Source organism: Thalia democratica, chromosome 6, assembly GCF_965202585.1.
Source record: "Thalia democratica chromosome 6, ktThaDemo2.hap1.1, whole genome shotgun sequence".
In the NCBI taxonomy this organism is placed as follows: Eukaryota; Metazoa; Chordata; class Thaliacea; order Salpida; family Salpidae; genus Thalia; species Thalia democratica.
In genome coordinates this window covers 21,497,982-21,522,648 of record NC_139170.1, presented here as the reverse complement: position 1 = coordinate 21,522,648, position 24,667 = coordinate 21,497,982, and the positions used below count along the sequence as shown (strand labels likewise).

The window sequence follows — 24,667 nt, the reverse complement described above, 5'->3', positions numbered from 1 at the left end:
TAAAACAAATATTGTAACCATGAAAAGACTTTAAAAGCAATTTACACCTTGTTTAAAATTTTCACTCGGTATAGTATATAAATATGTTTTATTAACTTTTTTTTTAATTCAGTTTTTTTACTAATCCAGTAGACTTACATTTACATTTTTTACCTAACACTTGTATTTAATTAAAAATAGACCTTTTTTAGTTTTATCTTTGGTTGCTTACGATTTTAGTATTTATAAGCTTATTTATATTTCAAAGTACTACCTATAGATAACTTTATTGCTTAAATAACCTACGTTTTATAATTAAGTATCCAAACACTGATTTAGTTTAGTAAAGCAATTTATTTTAGTAGTATGTATTGAAGATAAAAACAGTTTTTTATATTCTTTAGAGAATTAATATAATTTTTTATAGGTTTATATAAAGTGGTTGTTTCTAATGAAAACTATTAATAGTTGTACTTAAAATAATTTTTTATTCAAAGTTTAAGAAATTTAGCAGATTTATAAACGAAAAAAGATTGTAAACGTTTTATTGTATTTTTTATGTTATATTGTAATTATAACGAAAATTCATATATATCATATGCCATACACTTATGTTAAAGCAAAACTTTAGTTAATAAAACTTAATATCAAAAACATTATCAGAAAAATATAGTACTTAACTTTTGAATTTATACTTTTCAACTAAATTTATTGAAAATTTTTAATTTTCAGTAACTAAATATTTAGTGTTACCAATTAGTCTTTGAATGTATATGCTTAACTTTTTTTTAATTTCAAACTATTTATAACATTTATTTTAGCTTTTAATGATTTTTCTTACATTAGAATACTTGTATGTTTTTGAACTAAAATTTTAAAAACAAAATTACTTAAAATAATTTTCTACAGTTTAAGACTAAAAAACAAAACTTAAACTTTAAGGTAAAAAATATCTTGTGATTCTTAAATTTTATAATCATATTTATATTAGAACGAATTTGTCAGATGACAAAACTTCGCAGTTTAATCTTCACTTGTTTCAAACTCTAACAAACATCTTTCAGACCTTTTTCAAGACTTAAAAGTGACTTTACTGAAATTTTCGAGAGCAATAATAAAAAGGTAAGCAAATTGCTTTTTTTTTCTTAAACGTCTTAGAACGAGAGAAAATTTAAACCTGCAAGACAAGCTTGCAGTAATGCCTTCTTAAAATGCGATAACTTCTTATAAACAGTGGTTAATTTAAATTTAAAGTAGTTAAAATTGCATAAAATCTAGCTACGCATCATTAAAGATAGAATAAATTGGAATTATCTTTTTGTTTTGTTTAATCCTATAACTATATTTTAAAAAGCTTGTATGTCCTTGTCGATGCTTATGTTCATTTTCCAGACAGATTTAAATAACACAGTATTTATTTTAACAGAAATTGTTTAAAAATATTCAATTTGTACTGAAATGAGTTTATTTCATTTTTGAAAATAATCTGAGAGAAAAGCATTGAATATGAAGCACATTGATTGGCTTTTTATAAAAGCAGTTTTAGTTTTGCAAATATCAGTGTGGAGGGTGAATGGACAACAGAACAGTTTGCTACAGGTTAACGAGAGCTTAAAACTATTTTTGTCGAAATCAAAAAGCACAGCAATTTAGAAATTGATACTTCCTATTACGTCATAAAATGGGGTTATTAGAAATCAAAAATAGAAAACAATAACAAATTCAGAATGAATTAAAAAAAAACGTTTTAAACTTTCAAATGCAACTAACATAGTTTTTTTATTAAAAAAAGAATTTACGCACTCATAAGTTTTTCTTATAAAATTTCCAAAATTTACATGTTTTATCGAAATAAATTTTATATTTATTGTTTTTATATAATTTCTTTAAAAAAGTCATTGATCAACGTTAAACAATTTGATCACCAAAAGCCTAACAACACTTTTTATAAACATAGTTAAACATTTTAAACTAAAACAAAATTAAAAGTATTTTACTTACTAAATTTCTATGCTTAATAAAAAGCTAATATGCACACTAATGATATTAGTAGCACATATCTACAATACTATTTTAATAGAAACTTAACATGCAGCTTTAGGTTTAAGGCTAAGATAAATGTTTTGAAAACAAACGTAAAAGGTGCCAGTGTTTAATTAAAAGGTTCCAATTTATAAGCGAGTTATTGAGTTGAAATGCAGAATTTGTTACAAAGTTTTCTAAAGCAAACTTTAAAAGAAAATTTTAAGCAAACTTGCGTTTGATCTTGAAACGTTCTGGGATTTCCCTACACCGCGTTGTAATAAAAAATCGGAAGATTGACAAAATTCGTGAGAATTCGCGAATATTTTTTTAAAGCGGCGAAAATCGTTTCGTTATGTTTCAGTGATCATTGTTGTCGCTCAGTACTCGTACTTATTTCATATTTGCATGTTGGGAATGTGACGTCAAAGTTGAACAAGTGCGATACTATGAAGCGGTCTTTTGTTTGGCGGTTCGAAGGTGACGTCATCATAAAGTTGATTTTACGGTCGCCGGGTCGAAGCTCCGGCAGTTTTTAATACTAAACTGATAAAGCTTTGGATAATTTTAAGTACAACAAAACAATTAGTTCTATGAAGAAATTTAGTAGTTTTAAAGAAAACTTGCTAGGATGTTATTTTGGCTCAGGCTTTTTAAACATAGCTAATAAAATCCACTTAAAATAGAAAATTAAGTTTAAGCCGAATTGCTTTTATTTGTAATAAGTTGAACAAGTTTAAATTTTATTGCGTTAGTTCTTATAGCATGAAGTAGTATGTTTATTCAGAACTTTAAAAAAAATATTTTTACAGTTGCAAAGCACATATTTATGCTGCTTTTCTATTTTTAATTGATAAAAATTGATTTTTATAACAAACATAATTTTTTAATCGTTACTATAAGAAATTAACTAAGTTGGTATAAAAACTTTTTTGAAAAAAAAAAATAATAATATCCACAAGTTTTAAGCATAACAAATATTATTTTCACATTCTATTTTTTCCAAAACCCTAAATATATAATAAATTATAGAAATTACAATAAAACAAAGAAAAACATAAAGTTAATAAAATAATAGAAAAATTTAATTTTAAACATTTACAACAAATGTTATTTTTACAAGTTCACCAATTAACTGAGAGTATAAATATAGAAAATATGTATATTTAACTGTTATGCTAATTTAATTTTAGTTATGGTCCGCATTAGCTTAATAAGTATAGCTACTCATGAAGTCAATTATAAAGAAAAAACTAAACAATTTTTTTTTTGAATAGTATTAAAAAGATTATATATATGATTGACAATACTAATTTTAAAACTTTGAAGATAGTTTTTGATAAGTTTTTTGAAATATAAGTAATATTAACAAAAAAATGGTCGTAACGCTGTTATTAAGGGGTAGCTGTCTAAATTGCGCGAGCGTACAAAATTGCACGAGGGGACAAAATTTCACAAAGATAAAATTGCACGGAGAAACTTTTGCACGAAGGGTTACTTTTGTACGAAGACACTTTTGCACGAGCAGACAATTTTGCACGGGTTAATTTTATTTTTTTATATGTTTTAATTATCTTTTTAAATTTCTTTTTTATTACTATTACTGTTAACCCTAACCCTTACCCTCGGTCGGAAAGTTTTTTTTTTCTTTTAAATTTTTATTTTTTTTTTTTTTTATTTATTCATATTTTTTATTATCACTGTTACCCCTAACCCTTACCCACGGTCGGTAGCTTTTATTTTTTTAATTATTATTTTTTTTTTATTATAACTTTTATTAGTTATTTTTTATTTATATTTTTACTATCACTGTTACCCCTAACCCTTTACCCTCGGTCGGTATATTTTATTTTTTGAATTAATTTTATATTAATTTTTTTTTCATTATAATTTTTATAAGCTTCTTTTTTATTTTTTTTATCACTATTTCTCCTAACCCTTGATCAGTAACTTTTTTTTATTAATTTTTTAGTGTCTTTTCTGTTTAATTTTTATTTAATTTTTATTTTTTTACTCACGTGCAAAAATGTAACTCGTGCAAAATTGACCGTTGGTGCAAAATCATCTACGTGCAGTTTTGTTCACTCGTGTAATTTTGTGCCCTCGTGCAATTTTGGCTATGTGCAAATTTGGCTTCGTGCAATTTATACCCGTTGCCGTTATTAAGATAGTAATTTAATATTGAAGTAGTAAAATTGTATGAATTTACAAATCAATAACAAAACTACTAATAAAACGATTTATCTATGAAAATTTTTGAACTTAAAGAAAGGCTAGAATAGGGCTGGGCAACGATTTTCAATCAACGGGCCGGATCCGAAAATTTTTAGTCTTTTGCGGGCCGGAGCATTTCAAACAAGTGATTTACCAATCCAGATTCCAGATCTAACCGAATAATGACTTTCCGACATATGAATAACGACATAATAATTAAAGGTCCGAATCTGAATGGATACTAATTTTAAGTCGAGATCATTATTCGGTCGGATTCTAATTTAAATAAAAGTTTTGGTTCCGGTCGGAAGCTAATATTATGGATGCAGTTGATCGCTTTTTTAAATCCTTCAAATTCACAAAATTTCTCAACTCTGAAAACTTTAGATGTAGATTGAGACATTTCAGATGTATAAATAATGTCTACAAAATAGAATTGATATTGTAATTGACATTTTTACGTATGTAAAAAATCATACTTGAAAAAACACTTTGTTGGGGTAACTTAACAAAAAGATATTCCAATTAAGTTAGAACATCACAAAGTACTAGGACTAAATGGTGTAATTATTAGTATAGTACAAATTAATTTATTAAGTAATAAAAAAAAAATATGTTAGATTCTTGCAGTTTTGTTTTGTAAAATATGATACAAAGTTTAATAAAAAAGTTTTTATACTGACCCTTTGCGGGCCTGTTACTTTGCTCGCGGGCCGGTCAATTTCATTTGGGGGCCGGATCCCATTAAAGATTTAAAAACGGTCGGGAGCCGGTCATTTTCACTCTGCGGACCGGATCCGGCCCGCGGGCTGTACGTTGCCCACCCCTAGGCTAGAACAATGTTATCAAACAAAAATAACCATACAGCAATAACTTTTATGTAATTTGGGTTTTTACGTTACAGTGGAAACTATTTTAAAGTCACAATCGTAACCGTGCTACACAAGTTAAAGAATATTTAAATATTTGTAGTGTAACACACTAAGTGTAAAACAATGTTTTCAATAGTCGAATAATAAGATCTAGGTATATGATTTATGTAAAACAACTTATCAAACTTTTTTTGTACAAGAATATAAAAATTCTTGTACTTAAATTTCGAAACAGTTAAAGTAAAAAGCTATTACATATATATTAAATTTTCGTAAATATTTTAAAATTTTGCATCTTTTAATAAATGTAAATTGCTTGCATTATTTTATATGCTCAATTTTATAGATTTTAAAATGTTGCTTAAAATGTTTTTTTTGCTATTTACTTATAAAGGAAAATATTTAACTAAGGAAACTTAAACTTTTATAATGAAAAGAAAAAACAATTTAGAAGTATATATTTATAAAGGTAACAAATTTTCATATTACAAAGTTTATAAATATTAGCTATTGTAAAATAAATCAATCAAATAGCAAAATGTAATTGTTTTAACGGTTGAATTAAAACAAAGGGGAGAAACCCGCAGCCACCAAGAATCGCACCAGGTGCGAACCCAGATGTAGTTCAACCTCCACCCCAAACATTACCAGATCCGATTATTCAAGAAATACTTACAAGGTTTGGATGGATGGAACAAGCTGTAATGGCAATGAACTCCCGACAAATGGATTTTGCAAAAAGGTTGCAGCATTTGATGTCCATGCCAAAACCCGAAACTACTAGTAAATACAGTTTATTAATAGCTTAAAAATATTTTTTCTCGAAAATCTTAAACTAATACCTTTAGATAGATGAAACAAGTGTTTTTTTACTATAATTCTATACTAGAATATTAAAAGTGTTATACAGTATTTTAAACAAGGTTCTCCTTTGTTTATTAAATTTATAAAAAGGATTTTAATTAAAATGAATTGGTTTATAAACCAATTTCTTAATTAAAAAAAAAAAAACGACAAACCATAAAGTAAACAAAAGTATAAAAGTTATAAAAACTATATTTCAAGTTCTAAGTTAACTTCATAGTAAAGAAGAAATAAAAAAAAAGAACTAAACCTGCTGTAATTTTTAAAATGTAATATAGATGTTTTTATAAACAAATTTTATGAATTTTGACTTTTGTTTTTTAGTATTTGAAAACTGATGCTTTTTTTACTCGGTTAATTTTTGAAAAAAACCTAAATCATAGTAAATTATACTTAATATACTTTGTTTTGTATCAGCATTTTTAAAACTTTAGAAATAAGTGTTAAAATATGTGTATGTAAAGAACGATAAAATTTTATAAACAATTTTTTAAGGAACTTTTTTTAAACTAACCGTTTATATTGATTTTGTTTCATTTTACGTGTTTATTCATATAAAATAATGATTGAATTGAATTCAAGGTAATACTGACTCTAATGGAGATACGACAGAGTATGAATCTAAAATTACAAAAAACAAAGAATCAGTCGATTTCTTAAAAAAAGAGTTAGGATATTTAAAAAACAGTAATGATAATATGCAACAAAGAATAACTAACTTGGAAGGTCAGTAAATGTTGTTTTTAAACGATAAAATGCTACTTAATTCAGCTCAAGTAGTTTGTTAAGCTTCAAAACTAATACATGAGTTGAAAATTAAAACTTTTTTGTTTTGTTTCGTGAAAAAATTATATTTATGTTAATTATTTGACTGCTAAAATAAATAAAACATACTATATAGTAAGTAGTGTATATTAAAACTCATGCTTGATAACTAAAATGATCTAAAAACCGTAAAAAGTATTGTAAAAAGGTTTGTGTAACAACAAAATCTTAATTATTCTTAGAATAATCTAAAATCTTTTTTTTAGTTGTTCAACTTAATTAAGGCGATTTTAAATACTTCCTTGTTGTAAACATTTCAAATTATTTAAAGTTTGTTTTGGAAAATAGAAGTTTTGCTCTTTTTTATGTAAACAAAGCTGTTTATTATTTTATTCGTTAAAGTAAACTGGTCAAGTACAATTAGTGTTAATATTTAAAGCTATTTAGCAGATTAAAAAAATGAAAATTTTTTTAAGAAGATTTTTAATATTGGTATGCAGATTACTACCTACACTTTGATTATCTAAAAAAAAGGTTTTTTTAATACCTTAGAATAAGCAGTTTTTTTAATAAATACTTTCGACGATAACCAATTAAAATATAAAGCATATGACATAGTACTCACAATATTCTTTTATATACAAAATTACATTTTCTTTAATGTTACGAATACTTAGATACATAGACATTAAACACAGATAACTACATAACTAAAATAATAAGACTTAATATTTTCCGCAACATAAAAAATTTGAATTACTTATTTGCTTTTTAGACATTCAAAAACAGCAATCCTCGGAAATACAATCAATAAGAAGTTTAGTTCAAGAAATAGAAAAGAAACCTTTTAAAAATCCACAGCAGCAAGTTTACACTTCTACAATTACGAGTCAAGTAGACTCTATAGGTAAGTACAAAATTGTTTTGTTATTTTAAGATTTTGTATAACTTAAAATCAAAACACCCATTATCGAGTCAAGTTTTACAACCAATTATACAAAGTATTACTTAAAATGCAAAATGTTTTAAAACTTGTTTGTTTATTATAACTGTTTTTTTTAAACTACTCTAATGCTATATATTACTCGAGTACATATATCTAATGTTCAGCATTGAATTTCATAATTTTGAAAACTATTCATACTAATTAAATAAATGACATTTAAACCGTTTTTTTATAGGCATAAGGTTTATATTAATTTTCAAACAAAATTTATTGAACTCTATAAATTTCACTTAACTATCTAAGTGATGAAAAAATATTTGTTTTAAAAATTTTTTTGGAAAAAAAAATACAAGGATAATAAACTTTTAAACTTGATATTTCTAAAATTCATTAATTATTAGTTTTACACTCCTTTTAGAATTTCATAATACTTTTCAAAACATTACAACCTTAAAATATTTATTGTTTAATTTTTACATCTTTGATAGGTGTAACTAATAAAAACGTTACATTTTAAAATAATAATAATAAAAAGCAACACGACGAAATTCTGATGAAATATCTATGTTGGGACTTCAGTTAAATCAACTTTATAACACTGTTAACAATACTGGATCAGTTGTAAATGACTTAAGAGGTTACATGATAGGAATATCTGGTGATCTCAATGATTTAGATCAAAGATCTCGAATTTTAAAAGGTATTTCTAGATTTTATATGTTTTGAAAAAATTCTTAGTTTTTTAAACTATGTTAAAACACTATACAACAAAAACATTGTTACCAATATTTAGATTTAAAAATAAAACATGTAAACTTTTCGTTTATAAAAGTTTATTATAGTTCGTATAAAATACCAGTTAAATTTTGTAAGTAAGCTTGCAAATCATAAAATAATTAAATAAATTAAAAAATTTTTAGCACAAGCTGACTCTAATGAACAGAGGGCAGATACTATTCGTAATCAGGTTCAACAGTTAACTCGTAAGTATTGTCTAAACTTTAGACAATAGTAGTAGCGACAGGGGTCGGCAAACTGCGGCCCGCGGGCCACATTGTAATTTTTATTCAACTAGTTTAACATACTAATATTCTCAAAAACACAAAAATAAAATTTTAGTGTTACATTAAAAGGATATTCTAATGCCTAAATTTTTTTTCTTTAAAAAAACTTTCTTTAAATATGTTTTTTAAAGCACATAAAAAAAACTTCCTTTTTGACTTGCCGACCCCTGGTCTAAAGTATAAATAAACCAAAAACTGACTCAAATTTAAAATTTACTATTTTATAGGCTCAATATGGCTTAAAAAATTAAATTTATTACTTTTATTAAAAAAGTATAATCAGAACATTTTTTAATAAATCTGTATCTTTTTTAAGATATTTTTTCTGTTAAAAGTCATTTAAACTTATAAAAAATTATCAAAGTACTTTTTAAAACTGTTGAAATAATTTTTGTTTTCCAAATTAAAAAAAAAAACTGTTAAGAACAGTTAAAAGTCTTTTAAAAGGAGTTTTACCCGTAACACTAATGTGTTGCCATACTTTTAAAACTTTTTGTTAATTTTCGCTATTCTAACTTAAAATTAATTCAATTTTAAGTCAATGCATTTTTGAATAATTACCAAGTATTATAAAAAAAGTATCTCTGTAACTACAGATGTAGTTAAAAAAAGCTTTATAACAAACACCTTGTTAAAACTATTGTAAACACTACTATTTAAAGCTAACTTATCTATTATGTTTAATAGATCTATTATGTTTAATCTATTATGTTTAATAAACATTGATTAATAGACAAAAGAAGCACATTTTTGTTTTAATTTACCGAACAAAAAGTTCTTATATTTCTAGCTAGATATTAAACGAGAAAATAGAGTAAATGATAAAAGGAGGCTTATATTTAGATAAAATTTATTGTAAAGTATTGAAACCCAAGTATAACCAAGTAAAATTGTTTTTTCTAGTATAAGTTATATAGGTTTTTTTTTGAAATTTTTTCTTTTTATTTTCAAAACTAGAGCTATTATACATTTTCTTAACAATGACAGTCTCACATGAAAGATTTGCTCGTAATACAACAGCAACATTACTATTGTCTCGTTTTCAACAACCATCAATGAAAAGTGAGGTTATAAACAACCTGCAATTTCAAATTGACGATGTTCGAAGCGACCAAATAAAGTTATCTGACTCGATAAAGGTTTTTCTTGCTTTATTTTATATCATTAGAGAGATGTACTTAAAACTTTAATAAAAGAAGCTCAACTAGTAAGGTTAAAAAAACTAAATTAAAATGCTAAATTTATTTAAATAATAAAAGGTAATATCTTTAAGCCGATATTACTTAGTTAAACTATTTTTTATTGTTTAGTAGATATTAAACTTAAACAGGTAATAGAGTCAGATGTACAAGAAAATAAAGACTTAAATAGTCACAACAAAAATAATATTGATAAAAACTCTGAAAACATAGTAAAAAGTTCTCTTAAAGTTGCTGAACTTGAACAAAGAACAGATCAAATATCTGATAGAGTTGGAGAGATATTTAGCAAAACAGAAGAAACGTTCTTATTAGTATCTGAGATAAAAAGTAAGTCGGAAACAAAAACATCAGTTGCATCAGTCAGAAAAAGTTATGAAAAAGAAGTAGACGAGCTAAAACATAAACAAGAAATACTCGAAGAAAGTCTTGCAAACACTTATAGTTAGTTTATCTAGAAATACTTTAGTACAATTTTGACTATTATTTAGTTATTTCTAAGAAACTTTTATATGATGATACTGATGAGTATAAATGAATTTGATAGCTTGTTTTAGTTTGTACGAACTTCCTCTTTAATTAATAATTAATTTTTTTCTTTAGTAACTTGTTTTATGTAGCAAAACGAAACTAACATAAACAGTAGTTTTAATCAAGGTTGCAGCAGGTTTTTACTCAAATGCTGGAAACAAAACTCAAAATTTTCAAATTGAAAACTGTTCTTATATTATTTTGAATGACTTTTAATAGTTTTTTAAACAAGATAAACAAATTTTCACTTAAAAATATAGTTTAAAGAAAAAACCTGACGGTCATCAAGCTACACTTCACTTGATTATTTTAACTATTTTGAGCTTAATGTTTTTTAGAAAAATATAAAATTAAAAAAATAAATTAAAATATAACAAACATAAAAAATGGTATATAAATAGTAGAAAAAGTTGTGCTTAGGACAATAAACTCAAGCGTATAAACTTGTTATAATATCTCCAAATAGATAAAGTACTGATTTTAAAGTCAATGTTGTTCAAAAATATGTTCTTTATACTCGTTTTAAACTTTTAAATTATTACTACTATGAAAAAATATTTAAACTTACAAATTAAACTATAGCGAAACAAACCATGCAAACAAAAATAAAAAGTACTTTAGTTTTATACTGTATCACTTTTATATACGAAAAAACAAACACAAAAACTAGTTAAGATACTACAAACTTAAAAATTTAACAGTAGTTTCAATTAGTTAATTAACTGATTAGTTTTTTTTCCGTATAAAATATTTGAAGGAATTACAGACAAAAAAAACGCTAAGTGTAAAATAAATCTTTTATGCACTGTATTAGCTTTTCTTTTTTCTTTTTCAAAAGCAGAAAACTTTGGCAACGTTTCTAAGTAAACTTTCAACCATTATCATTTTTAAATTTTTTTCTGTATGATAAAGAATTTCGAGACTTGACAATTTTGCAAGATTTCATTAATAATCACAGTATCAAGATGTTTATTTATGTTGATGAAGTCTTTAAAAAATAGTAGTTTTGATATTTTAAACTTTGATGATTTATCTTAGCCTTCTCGTCATAAAATCTTACTTTCTAAAAGTAGGGTTTAAACAGCGATTTTCACTTACAACCTTTTTATTTTAGGCATAATTTTTTACAAGAACCTATTTGGCTTCTTTAAAAACTGGGGTAAACTAACTTTTTCAGATTAAATTAAATTAATTCAACATCTTAATTACTTTTAGTTGACTTTCAGTAACAGCTCCTTTTCTTTTTTTATAACTTTTAGAAAATTCTCTGATAACCTTATGCATACTTTCATTACTAATTCTATCTAGCTGTGCATGGTCTTATTATCTTTTTAAATTAATTTAAATTCTTTATCCAAAAACTCACCCTCTCTTCGAACTCATTTATTCGCTGTTTTTGGTTAAGAGTTCCTTTTTTTATCTCTTTTGTTTCCTTGACAATTTTATATTGCCTATTTTAAGGTCAGTATTTAATTGTTTTGTTCATGCTTTTAAACCAATTTTTTTTTAAAATCTGAGCCTTGATGTTATTTATCATTTTTTCGAAGGACTTGACGTTTGATATATTATACATTTTTATCAATTTGTATAGCACTTTATAAAAATAAAATAAAACAAAATAACCTTACAAACTTATAGTTTTTAAAAATAACTAAATTAAAGAAACATAAGTAATTTTTTTTAATATCATATAAAAATTTTAAAAGAAAATACTATAAAAAGAGTTATGGTTTTTAAGCTATAGTTGATTAAACGTATATTAGTTTGTAAAAATGTATTTACAACAACACAAGAAAAGTTCAAGTAGTTGTTTTAAAAAGCTTAACTATAAATATGTAATTAATAGCTACTTAATTATATATTTATTTATTTATTTTAAATTAAATGTCCAACCAATGACCATATAAAAACAACAAGTTTTATATAAACTTTTTTGTTTAATTGTTAAGTAAAAAAAAAAATTACAATCTAAACTAAAATAGCATATATACAGAGCTAATTAATAATTTACTCATTTAGGATATCAGATAACACAAAGTGATGAGCTAAAGTTTTTAACAAGAGATTTTAGTGAACTTAATCAAAAGTTTCATAATCAAACAAATGTCTTACGAGTTGGAATAGAAGTAAAAAAGTTTTTTTGAAGCATTCAAAACATTATTATTTCAAACTTTATGTATACTCATTAATTTCTAGCACACTAAAATTAATCGACAGTACATTCGATGAAACTAATTAAAAATGTTTTTTTAATTTTATCTACTAGCTAAAAACTTTTTTTCATTAGAGCACTTGGATATTCATTGATGAAATTCGTGCATCTGTCGATTTTCTTTTGAGTAAGTTTTAAATATATATTTATATAAAGTATAACACACTGTAAAATATTGTTTTATCTTTAGGCAAAAAAAAAAAGAAAAACTGCACAATTTTTATTATTGAATCTAAAAGTTTTCAGTAGGTACTTTAAATGTATTTTTGATTTAAATCAGAGATTGGGTTGCTTTAATAGACAAGAAATAATTTATTTAAGGTTACGTTAAAAAAATAACCACAAATGGAAGTCGTCTTAATTTTAAAATATTTATTATTTCAAAAATATTGAGAGAATCTAATAAAATATTGATCAAGTAAAATTTTATTACAACAATTCAAATTAAAAAAAAATCTTGTTTATTAAGACTTTGAAATTAGCATTTCTTGTGCAATCCGCAAGCTTTATGATTATATCAATAGTCTACACATGTAGATTTTTTTACAGATTAGTTTTATAAATTTTAGTAATTCTTTAAAACCAAGTATCTAGCCATTTAGTTTTTTTTTCAATATTTTTTAATCAATTAAATGAAATCTACTACAAAATAAATGAATATCTTTTTAAAATTTTCATTTAATTTGTACAGTTGTCAGAGTTTCTAGTACTGCAGTTTGAAATCAAACATACAAAAAATAAAAACTTTGTGCTGGGTTGGTCATGTAGTAGTTTTGTACGATCTGAATTCTAAAAAACTTTAAGGCCACGAAAAGTCGATTCAAAACATATTGAAAAAAATTATTTTTAATTTTTAATTCTGTTAACAAAAAGCCAATCTAAGAGTTTGTGGATTAAAGTACAGTAAACATTTGGTTTAGAACTATAGACAAATAATAAGCCAAGTGTAAATTTAAAATTCAAAAGCAGTCTACTAAAGTTTTTTTTAAGGTGTTATTTTTCGTTCAACTCAAATTTTTAATAACTCTAATGATACTCAAACTCATGCTACTAAATATCAAACATTAAAAGTAAATTAGTTATTATTAAATTAATTTTTAGCTTTACTAACCTTCTTATAGTTTTGAAATGTTTCCACATTTTTATTAGATTAAACAAAAAGCTGTGAAAATTAATTGACTTTAATTTGAAAGTATTACTTTAATTAATAGTATACACTGAGTTTTATTGTTTTAATGTGAAGTACTTTTTACTTTATAAAAACAGATGATACATACAACCGAGAGCAAGATTTTGAACAGACTCCTAATAAAATTTTACTTGCTGACTATGTTACTATACAATACCTCGAAGACAGAGATCAAGAACTGAAGCAGAACTTTAATAACGTTTTGAACAAAAAATCTGATGATTTTAACCAAACTCTAACGTCTTCAATGAGTAGACTTGACAAACAAGTCCGTACTTTAGAACCAAGGATCATTTCAGTAGAACATTCTTTTAAAGCGAACAATAACTTAATAAAGTCTTCCTTTGATGAAATAAATCTAAAAATTACAACTTTTAATTCTGGCTTAGATGACATTAAAGTTGATCTACAATTTGTAAACACGTCACAAATACAATTAAAAAGGTTTTTAGAAAACAAAACAAAGAATACCGGCAGTTTGGACGAAAGGTTAAATTTTTAAACATAATACTCTTTTAAATGAATAAATCATTAAATTACGTATATTATGGCTACAAATTAAAAAAAAAATTTTGAACCCTGTAAAAGATTTAATAAGCCATTTTTTGATAATTATAACTTTTAAGTTAATTTTAGTATATAAGGTATTTTACAAATTAATAAAACATAGCTTTACTATACAAAAAAAAACACTTAAAATGAAAATTTTTTAAAGTTTTTTATTACGGAATCCATTTACCAACTGTTAAATTGATCTTTAATATTGAATTCAAGATTTTTATAACAGTTTAGAAACCTTTAAACTTCTTTTATAATATGAAATACAGCTTTAAGCCAATGATATTTTATCAAGTTAAAAAACAAAGTTTCTTTTTATTTGTTAAGGCTTTTACTTATGGCCGGAAGGTCTTACTAAACACCAGTTTATCTAAATATATTTTTGAGCGTGGATTTTTTTATCTTGTTCAACATAATAATTTAAAAAAATATTAAGTTAATTAGAAATCAAATTTATCTTATATGCTCCACTTTTGTATAAATATAAAAGTTTTACAGCACCATGAAGTGTTAAAATTGTAATACTTACTTTACTAGATGTTCTTAAACTGTTTTAAAATTTATAATCATTATCTTATCAAAAAAAAAAAGATGATGTACTTAAGCAAAAGTTCTGTTCAATCTCTCAACTTATTTAAATTCTTATAAAATTCTTTTTTTTTCTAAGTCAGAAATTTAATTGCACTTTTAAAACTAAGCTTAACTTTATATTAGCTGGCGCACTTAAGTAATTATTTTGACTAAATCGACCTTCGCATTTTGAAGTACCTAATAAACTTGTTTTATATTTGTTATAAAAGTTAAAGTTTATTAAAAACATCAATTAATAGATCAATAAAAAAACAGCAAAGTCTATATGAAGGTATTCACATAACACTTGCAATTTAAATATTTTCTAAATTGAAGCTATGCTGCATCTGTATAATTTAAACTAGAAGCATGTAAAATTAACTAATTTACATAAATAAAGCTTAGCTTTTAGTAAAATTTGGGCGCGGTTTCGGTCAGCTTTTTCTGAAGACGACAAAGTTATGGCTTCGGTAGAAAATATTTCTGTTTATAAAATAAACAATCGTAATGTTGCAAAAGCTATAAAAATACATTAAACATACTTGGTGTTTGTAAGAATAAATGTTATTGAGTTATTTATTTTTAATTAGGCCACTTATCTAAACTTTGAAAATCTTAAGAGTCGAATTGCTGTGTCATTAAATATACTAAAAATTATCAATTTTGACACTCGGAGTTTACTATATAATTTAACTTAAACATTGTTTTGGTGTTAGAATACGACGTAATTCATTATCAAACTTTTTTTCTTACTTTATGACTTAAAAAAATTAAACTATATGTTTGATTATTATTTGAATAAATGTTTATATGTACCGATAATTTTAGCATAAACAACAAATTTTGTTTACTTTGATAAATCAAATGCAGCAAAAAGGATTTGAAAAATGTTTAAAAATAAGCATTAAGTAATATATATATATGTGTATACATATCTTTTTTTAAATTATATTTTCTCTCAGGTTTAATTTATATACCAAACTAAATAGTTAAATTAAAAAAAATCCACTCATCAAACTATACAGTTTTAAGAGGAAATAAAAAACCACAAATTTCTTGTCGGCTAAGTTTAAGAATAAGTTTAGACAAATGTTTATTTTTAAAGATAAACATCTATTACAAAACGATCAAAATTTGTAACAAAAAATTCTTACGTTTAAATGTCTTCAGTGTTAAAAAAGCTATATTGGATTAACTTTAACACTTTTGAAACCTAAATTGATAGATCACATTCCAAACGCATTAAAAATTGTATCATTAGAAAACCTACTACAACGACAACTATGCTAAAATTTGCAACAAAATTAACTTAAGTAGTACAAAACTTAGTAAAACACATAAGGTGTTCACACCAAGTGAAGGAGCCTAACTTTAAATTAATGAGGCAAATAAAGTTTTTTTAAACTTGAACTACTAAAACTTTTATAAATATAAACATTTTATATAAATATAATAAAAGTTAAATATTAAGTATTAATAAATTTTTACATACTTAGTAAATTTTAAGCTGATTAAAGATCTGGCCTACTTTAAAGTTTAAAAAAACGAAGTGTTTTACTTAAACTTAGGTAAAACTAGATACAATAGTAACATTAAATTAGAAAACAATAAATCAAATGCTTATATTTAAACTTATGAATTATAAAACTTGTATTTAAATTAAGCTATTGAATTTTCAATTACACATATTCTGTGTTTGAAATGAATACATTGTAGGTAAACTGTAACACTTAATTGCAACCAGAACCCTACCATAGCAAAAAATTGAACCTTATAAATAAAATCTAAAAACAATTGATATGCAAAATGTTATTTTAAGGTGTTTAGTCCCTAAAATATAAAATTGTAGTTCTAAATATTGATAAGCTATGACATTAATCGAAACATAAAAATGTTAGAACTAAAACAAGAAAGCTATGCTTATTGTTTTATTCATCTCTGGTTAACAATAAAAAACTTTAACGTAATACAATAATAAGTAATCGTAGTTTACAACGAAAATATAGAATAAGTTTATGTTCAAACCAAGTAAAACTTTATGCGGAATTATAAAAGGTTTTTTTTTGATATTCAGTGAATTTCTATTACATTTAAAAATGTTTTAGAGATTTTTTTATCGTCATCAATAAAAATGTCAGTAAAAACTAGTTTTTACTTAGTCAGTTTATTTTCAAAATAGAAATATTTAAATGTTATCAAAGACTAAAAACCTATTTTCAGAGTTTAAAATATGCTATCTAGTACTGTTGCGTGGATTTTTCAAAAAACTAAATCGTTTTTGATAAAATGGGTCGAAAGGATTTTTAGAGAGTCAAGTCAAGTATATTTTCAAAACATGAATAAAAAATAAGTCTTTTTATTTCAAATAGTTTAAAATGCTTAAACAAAACTTTCAAAAACTTTAAAGAACAATAAAGTATCTAATAGTTAGGTTTTATAAAACATAAACGATAAAAAAAGAGTTTTTAGTCTATTGAACTTGAAAAACAATACATTAACTTTAGCAGGAAACCATTGAGTTAATAAGACTTATCGAGGGTCTATTAGGCACAGCCTGAATTGCTTGGTGAAACTGCATAAGCCTGAAATAACATTGAGACTAACTTTTATTTTGTTCTGTAATATGGTGTTCTATATAAGTTACGCAAATTAAACCCTCGCTAAAACCATTTAAGTTAAGAAAGAACATTCTGTAGTTTGTAACAAATTTTGCTCAACAGAATAAGTAAACAAAAACGAATAGAAGCAATCTTGAAACCTGAGAATGTTGTAATAGTCTAAATTTTAAAGAAAACTTAAGTAGATCAAATTAAAAAATAATAAACCCTCGTTAATATTTTATGCTTGTTTTTATAGTTTTGAATAAACACAATAACTAATTACATAACTAAAAGAAAAAAAAAATATTACTTGTGTTTAAAGCTTATTTTTAGCGTTTAAGTTGTTATATAGTTTTCTTAGCTTTTAAGTTTACTATGTTAATTTTAAGTTTTATTATACGAAATGTTTTAATTTATTTCTACCGTTTGATTTTAACTTTCAACGTGTGTGCAATAGCAATGTAAAAATGCAAGTATAACCATTCAATCTTCAATGAAAGAACATTTTTTAGATTAAATATAATTTGTAACTTTAAATTATTTAAGAAAACAGCTTATTTTCAAGTTTAGTTTTTTAACAACTTTTTGTAAAGTTGCAAATTGTTTTTTACTAATTTTTACTTGTGATTCATTTAAATTCATTCTCTTGTTGAACAGTTCTTTATAACTTAAATACTCTTAGCGTTAAAGCTTTAGACTACAACTTTTAATACATTAAACAGTAAAAAAAAGTTAATAATCTGCTCTTCATGTGTGCGCTTTTGTTAGATATTTAAAATCTATAAGAAGCTTAAAACAAACTTATACTTTTACAGCATTCAAAGTTTAAACAGAAAACTCGAAAATAACTCAGATGAACTTGAATTAATGCGAAGTCAAATCACTTCAACTGGTACTATTATATCTGATATTAGTTTGTCGTTGGCTGACTTAAACATCCAATCGGAAATTGTTGAACAGGTTTATTTGTTTGTTGTAAGCTTTGGATCACTTTTATCATACTTTTACTACCTAATTTTTTATATAGCTTATACATATTTTAACAAATATATTAGTTTGATAAATAAACAGTTCTATTTAAACTAACGCTTTACTACTCTTACTTTGTGCAATTTTATATTTATTTTTAGTCTTATTTATGATATTGATTACGCTCAAGTTAACATCAAAAATTCACCAGAAAATGCAAGGTATAGATGAGCTGGTACATGTATGTAATCAAATTAGCTACGAAACTAAGTTTAACATGGCTGTACTCAATCAAACTGTCCAAGGTCTTGTCGACGGCAGTATAGGTAGTTTGAGTGACGAAGCAAGAGAACACGCAATTAAAATAACTGCTGAGTCAAATGAGCAGCTTCAAACTAAACTTAAAAATGTAGAATCTTTTTACCAAGGTCTAAAAATGAAGCTTGACGAACTAGACAGCTTGGAGAAGCATTCGCCGCCTTTTAACTTATCTGGACTAGCTACTAAGTCAGATTTAGAGCTTTTATCAAATAAGATAAATGGAGTAAAAGTTGAAGTTTTAGGATCTTCTACTCAGAAAGTTGCTGAACTAATGAAGGACCACGATGTAATGATAGAAAATCAGCGAAAGAGAATTAGACTTTTAGAGAGTTAGTTTTATACTTGTAATAAAGTCGTAATTTTTTAAATATGAAACTTTATGTAACTAAAATCAATTAAATAAAGTTTTTCGTAATATATGTTTTCGAAGGTTGTACCACTAAAAATTGTTGTAAAAAGTTTCAAAGAAGAATAACCTTGACTTTAAGTTATTTTATATGCTTTAGTTTTCAAATAGTTTTTAAATACCTGAATAAATTATAACCAAAATTAATGGACATGTGTTTTTTTAAAATTTTTGTGAAAAAAAATTTAGTTATACAGCAAACTCATTAGCAAAGGTAGCTTATTTATATAAAAAATAAAAATGAAGTTTAAGTGTATTTTACTTACTTAAAATTTAATGTCTCATATCATAATTACTTTCTTTTCATTATATTACAATTTACCTTAAAAAACAAAACAAACTTATTAAGCTTTAACTACAAGTATTTGTAAATTTATGCATTAGATATCTGTGCTTAAAATAAAAAATATTAATGTCTACAAACTAGACTTTTAGTTTGTTTAACAATTTTTAACTTTAAAACACGTTTAATTGTGTGTTTTACTGCTAAGTCTTAAAATATTTAGTACTGCAATATACCATAAAATTATGTTACATTAAAGGATTTTTTTATTACTGTTAAAAGTTTAATAAGATTATAAAAAAATTCTTGCTTCAAGTTAAATATTTTTGTGCTTTGGTTAACCGCTAGGTAGCGTAATTGCAATACAAAAGTATTATACTCCTAGTAAATTACGTAAAACTGATTTACATAGTTTAGTAAATGGTATACATTAAACAGCAAATGATAAGTTTACATAAAATTTTTGTTAATATAACAAAACTTACTTTATTTAAAAACTGAACAACATTTTTATATTTGTTCACATATATTTTAAACTAAAAAGTTTATTACAAAAAGTTATTAAAATAAGTTTTGCACAGTACACTTGCATTAATAAACAAACATATGTTTCTGTGTGTCGAGCAAGTTAACACACTTTAACGGGTTTATGCAAGTCCAAATGATACTCCGTTAAGGTAATTTAACTTGTTTGACATACAAAAACATAAGTTAGATTAATAAAGAAAGAGTGCTGTGAAAATTTGTATAGAAACATTTAATTTTTTTTATTAATTTTATACATTTCAGGCCAAGATTTCAGCCAATTCGTAAGATTTTCTGATATAAGAATACTTAATAAAAGCATTTCTGCTGATATGTCTTCACTAAACTATGCAATGAGCTCAGCAATAGAACGAGTTAATAACCTGCAAGTTCGTGTGATAGCCTTAGAAATACTTGATCATGATTCTGATTATTCAGTTGCTTCTGATTACTCTCAAGTAATTATTTGAAATATTTTTAAATATTACTCTATAGTAACAAAGTTCATGTAGTTGTATGTTACAATATTTTTTAGTCAAGTTAAGTTTGTTTTTATTTATTTATGACTTTTTAAAGGAAATAAAACACAAATAAACAAATCATATACATATAAAACTTAAAAACGATTCACTATTCATTATTTTGAAAATATCTAAAGTTTTAATACTTCACTAGAAGTAAAAAAATTGTCATAAAATTGATACCAGAGTATAAATAAAGTACTTCACTTTTTTTTAACTGTTATAAACTTACAGCTGGTACACTGTTTTTAAACTTAAAAAATGTTAATTGAAAAACAACTTTCATTTTTATTAGCTAAAAAACTATTTACTTATGACAAAGTTATAATATTTTGACTTTTTAAATGATAAAGTTAGACTTAATTTTAGATTTTTAGTATCAAGCAAAACAAAGTACTATGTGAAAACTTGAAACTAAAATATTTATCGTGATTTTTACCTATTTATTATTTTTTATTTTTACATATGCTATAATACAGTTTAAACTTTAAAAACTAAAGAAGCTATAATAAAACTTTGTATTTACTTATACTAAAATCTCAAATAAATTCTTTTGTGCTTTGACGTATTTTTTAATGTACTTTCTTTTAAAGTTATAAAACCTACTTATATAATTATCTTTTTTTTTCATAGTGAAATTATTAATGTACCTGGTTGTTTAATAATTTCTTTTAACTAATATGTATTCTACAGTTTTTGAATGAGTTATAAAACAAAAAAAACTCTTTACTTACTATTTTTTTAAAACTCTATAAAGGTGAACTAAGTTTACTTATAAACTTAACATATTTTAATAAGAATCTAGGTTGACTCTATTTATTTTGCTTATATTCATTTTTTTGGTTGAATATACGAGCGTTAACTTGGCTTAAATGGTTTTTTCTGTAATTTTTTTTAAAGCAAATTTAAAAACCAATTGTTTCCAATTTCTTTAATGCTAACTTGGAACTTTTTTTTATTCTAAACAACGATCTTTTGCTTTTCACAATAATTTTTATCGAATTAGGGTTTTACTTTAGTAGTGGGGCTCCTTTAAAAGTTTAATGTTTTTTTGCATTTTTTCACTTTGCAACGTTTTTCTTTAAAAGTATATTTTTTTCAAATTTTTTTTTATAACGTATGCTTAAATAAATTTTCCAGAAAAGTTCCAAATTTGCACGGTTTTGGTTTTTTTTTACATGGTTTTATAGCAAAAGAAAAATATATTTTTAATAAGTTTTATTTTTAACAGCCTTATATAATTAAGTTTTATAACTTTATTATAATTTCTTCCAACTTATTATTATTTTTCAAATATATGACCCATTTAAGTTTTACCTAAATTCTTAGCATTTGATCAAAAAATCCCTCAATTACGTCAACAAAAAAATTAGGTAAAACTTGTATGGGTCATATATTTGAAAAATAACAATAAGTTGGGAAAAAATATAATAACGTTATAAAACTTAATTATATAAGTCTGTTAAAAATAAAACTTATTAAAAAAATTACTTTTGCTATAAAAATATTAAAAAAAAACCAAAACTGTGCAAATTTGGAACTTTTCTGAAAAATTTATTTAAGCATTTGTTATAAAGAAAAAATAACTTGAAAAAAAAAACGTCTTAAAACTCAATCTAATAAGTATGTTCATAATAAAAAAAATTCAAAAAAAAAAAAAAGGTTTTTTGAGAAAAACATTGCAAAGTGAAAGAATGCAAAAATAAATCGAATTTTTAAAGGGGCCCACTACAAAAGTAAAACCCCAATTCGATGAAAAATATTGTGAAAAGCTAAGCAAAAGAACGTTATTTAAAATAAAAAAAAAGTTCCAAGTTAGCATTAAAGAAATCGGAAATAATTGGTTTTAAAGTTTGGTTAAAAAAAAATTTCAAAAAATTCTATTCCAGCCAAGGTAACGTTCGTGTTGAATGTACGTATAAAATAGCTTAGATTTTTACGTCATCAACAAATTTAGAACTTCTAAGTTTTTATCAACAGCCCTTTAAAAAAATTATTTTTATCTTTTATTGTTTATAAACAGGTATTGAATTTATTTTTGAGTAAATACTGAGTACAAATAAACACAGTTCTTAAAGCTAGAAGTATAGTTGCTTTCAATTGTTTAGAAAAAACAGTCGAATGATTTAAAATAAAAGATCCACAATTTTTTATTGCACATTCAAGTTCAAAACGTTTTCAAGAGTTCTGTTTTCTTCGTCAATAAATTTTTCAAAGTGCTTTAATAGTTTACATAAAGTTTATTGACAAAGAGAGTAGAACTCTTGAAAACATTTTGAACTTGAATGTGCAAAAATTGTTTTTTAGATTTTTGTTTAAGATTCATTCGATTATTTTATCCACTTGATGCCGTACAAAATCACAAACGAACATTGACTGTGTTCTGGATAGATTTGAGTATTATATTTGATTTATAAATCTTATCTTTTAAAAGTTTAAAGTGGACCTTTACATTAATAAATTTTTGCTTTATTTTGTACAATTTAGTATCTATTAAACATTAGGAATAAAAAACAAAAAGTATTTGTTAACTATAAAATTTCGTTTTTATACTGCTTAAAAAGAACTTTTAAGTTTAAACACGTTGTTTCTTAATATTAAGTGTTTTTTGTGTTTGTTTATTTGGTATTTGATAATACAACTTAGTACTTAATAAACACTATTCTAAAAAACTAAAATTTTGTTTAATTTTTTTATTTTTTAGTTTTATCAAAATAATTATAAAGTAAAACGTTTGTGTAAAAATATTTTTTGACGATGCTTATTTTATATACTGCTCGTAAACAAAAACACATATTTATCATATTTGATAACAAACTAGTGAAAACAATAACTAGCTTATTTGCTTTATTTTAAATAGATGTTACAGACTAACTGGACAAGAATGTTAAATATTAATTTTAAATTGTTTACAAAAAAGTTAGACTTTCTTATTTCAATATAGATTAATTTTTACTCTAAAATCTTTAAAACTAAAGGTTTGTTTTCATAAATTGTAGCAATAACAGTACATATTTAAAAAATTTAAATGTCTAAACAAAGTAAATACAAGGAAATTGTTAAAAAATTGTAGACTAAAAAATATTTTAAACAAATATCTTCAAATTTTAATATTACTTATAATATAAATAAATAAAACCTTTTTTTTGACAGAAAGCAGTATTAAACACAACAACTTCAGAAGAGGAATATGTAAGTTTTGAAACATATCCAGAAGTAGAAAGTGAGTATTGGGAGCAGACTGTTGTTGAAAAACCAACTGTTAAAAGCAACCCTGAAATACAAACAAATCAGTTGCACGATGTACTTGACAAACAAGTTGAAATTTCAAACTTAATCCGTATTGTTGAATCACAGGTATATATATCTAATATTATACTAAACATAAAAAAACAATAAAACAGTTATTTATAATATGACACCTCTTATAAATGTATAAAATATTAAACATTTGTCTGCTATTTTACTTGATTATAAAACAAACAAAGTCTTTTATCCAACACAAAACTGTTTCAACAAATTTTCATTAGTGTAATACAGTTGTGACAAAATGGATTTTTTTTTATTTATATAGCCTTATAATAACATCACAGTTTAGTAAATCAAGCAGAAAACAAAGTTTATTTAAAATTAAAAAAAAACATAATTAACTACAACATGAGAGTAACTAATTTAAAACCAAAAATAGTTTAACTTAACAAGGATAATGAATAATCAAACTATTTCTGCTCACATAACTTTGGTTTGTTTTAATGGCTGTAAATGGCTTCAGTTTTGATTAGGTAAGCAAATATTATTACCACTTCTTAATATTTAGTATCTCATTTCATTATAACCTTTTCCACATATTGGATTTTTAACTAAATTTTCTGATATTGATGATCTGTTCGTAGTATTGGAAGTTGCAATACTAATTGTCTTTGGCTGATTTTTAATATATTTTCTTACACACTTTGGAACGTGCTCTTTTATTCTAGTTTCAAAAGGTCTAGAAGTTTGACCACAGTATAACTGTTTGAGTAATAGCACTAAAACGTTTAAACCACTCAACTTTTAT

At 24.1% G+C, this 24,667-nt stretch overlaps 1 protein-coding gene across 1 annotated transcript; it reads left to right on the top strand.

Annotated features, from left to right (window-relative positions):
• Positions 1 to 1,432: 1,432 nt before the first annotated feature.
• Positions 1,433 to 24,324, top strand: LOC145838891 (uncharacterized). The gene is made up of 16 exons (XM_082946512.1): positions 1,433 to 1,578; positions 5,660 to 5,870; positions 6,534 to 6,677; positions 7,492 to 7,623; positions 8,198 to 8,362; positions 8,583 to 8,645; positions 9,714 to 9,865; positions 10,057 to 10,369; positions 12,476 to 12,582; positions 12,744 to 12,795; positions 13,935 to 14,346; positions 18,401 to 18,545; positions 18,766 to 19,204; positions 20,354 to 20,547; positions 23,764 to 23,967; positions 24,313 to 24,324. Exons 1-16 carry the CDS (start codon positions 1,486 to 1,488, stop codon positions 24,322 to 24,324), a joined length of 2,838 nt encoding a protein of 945 aa, XP_082802638.1. The 5' UTR covers positions 1,433 to 1,485.
• Positions 24,325 to 24,667: the final 343 nt, after the last annotated feature.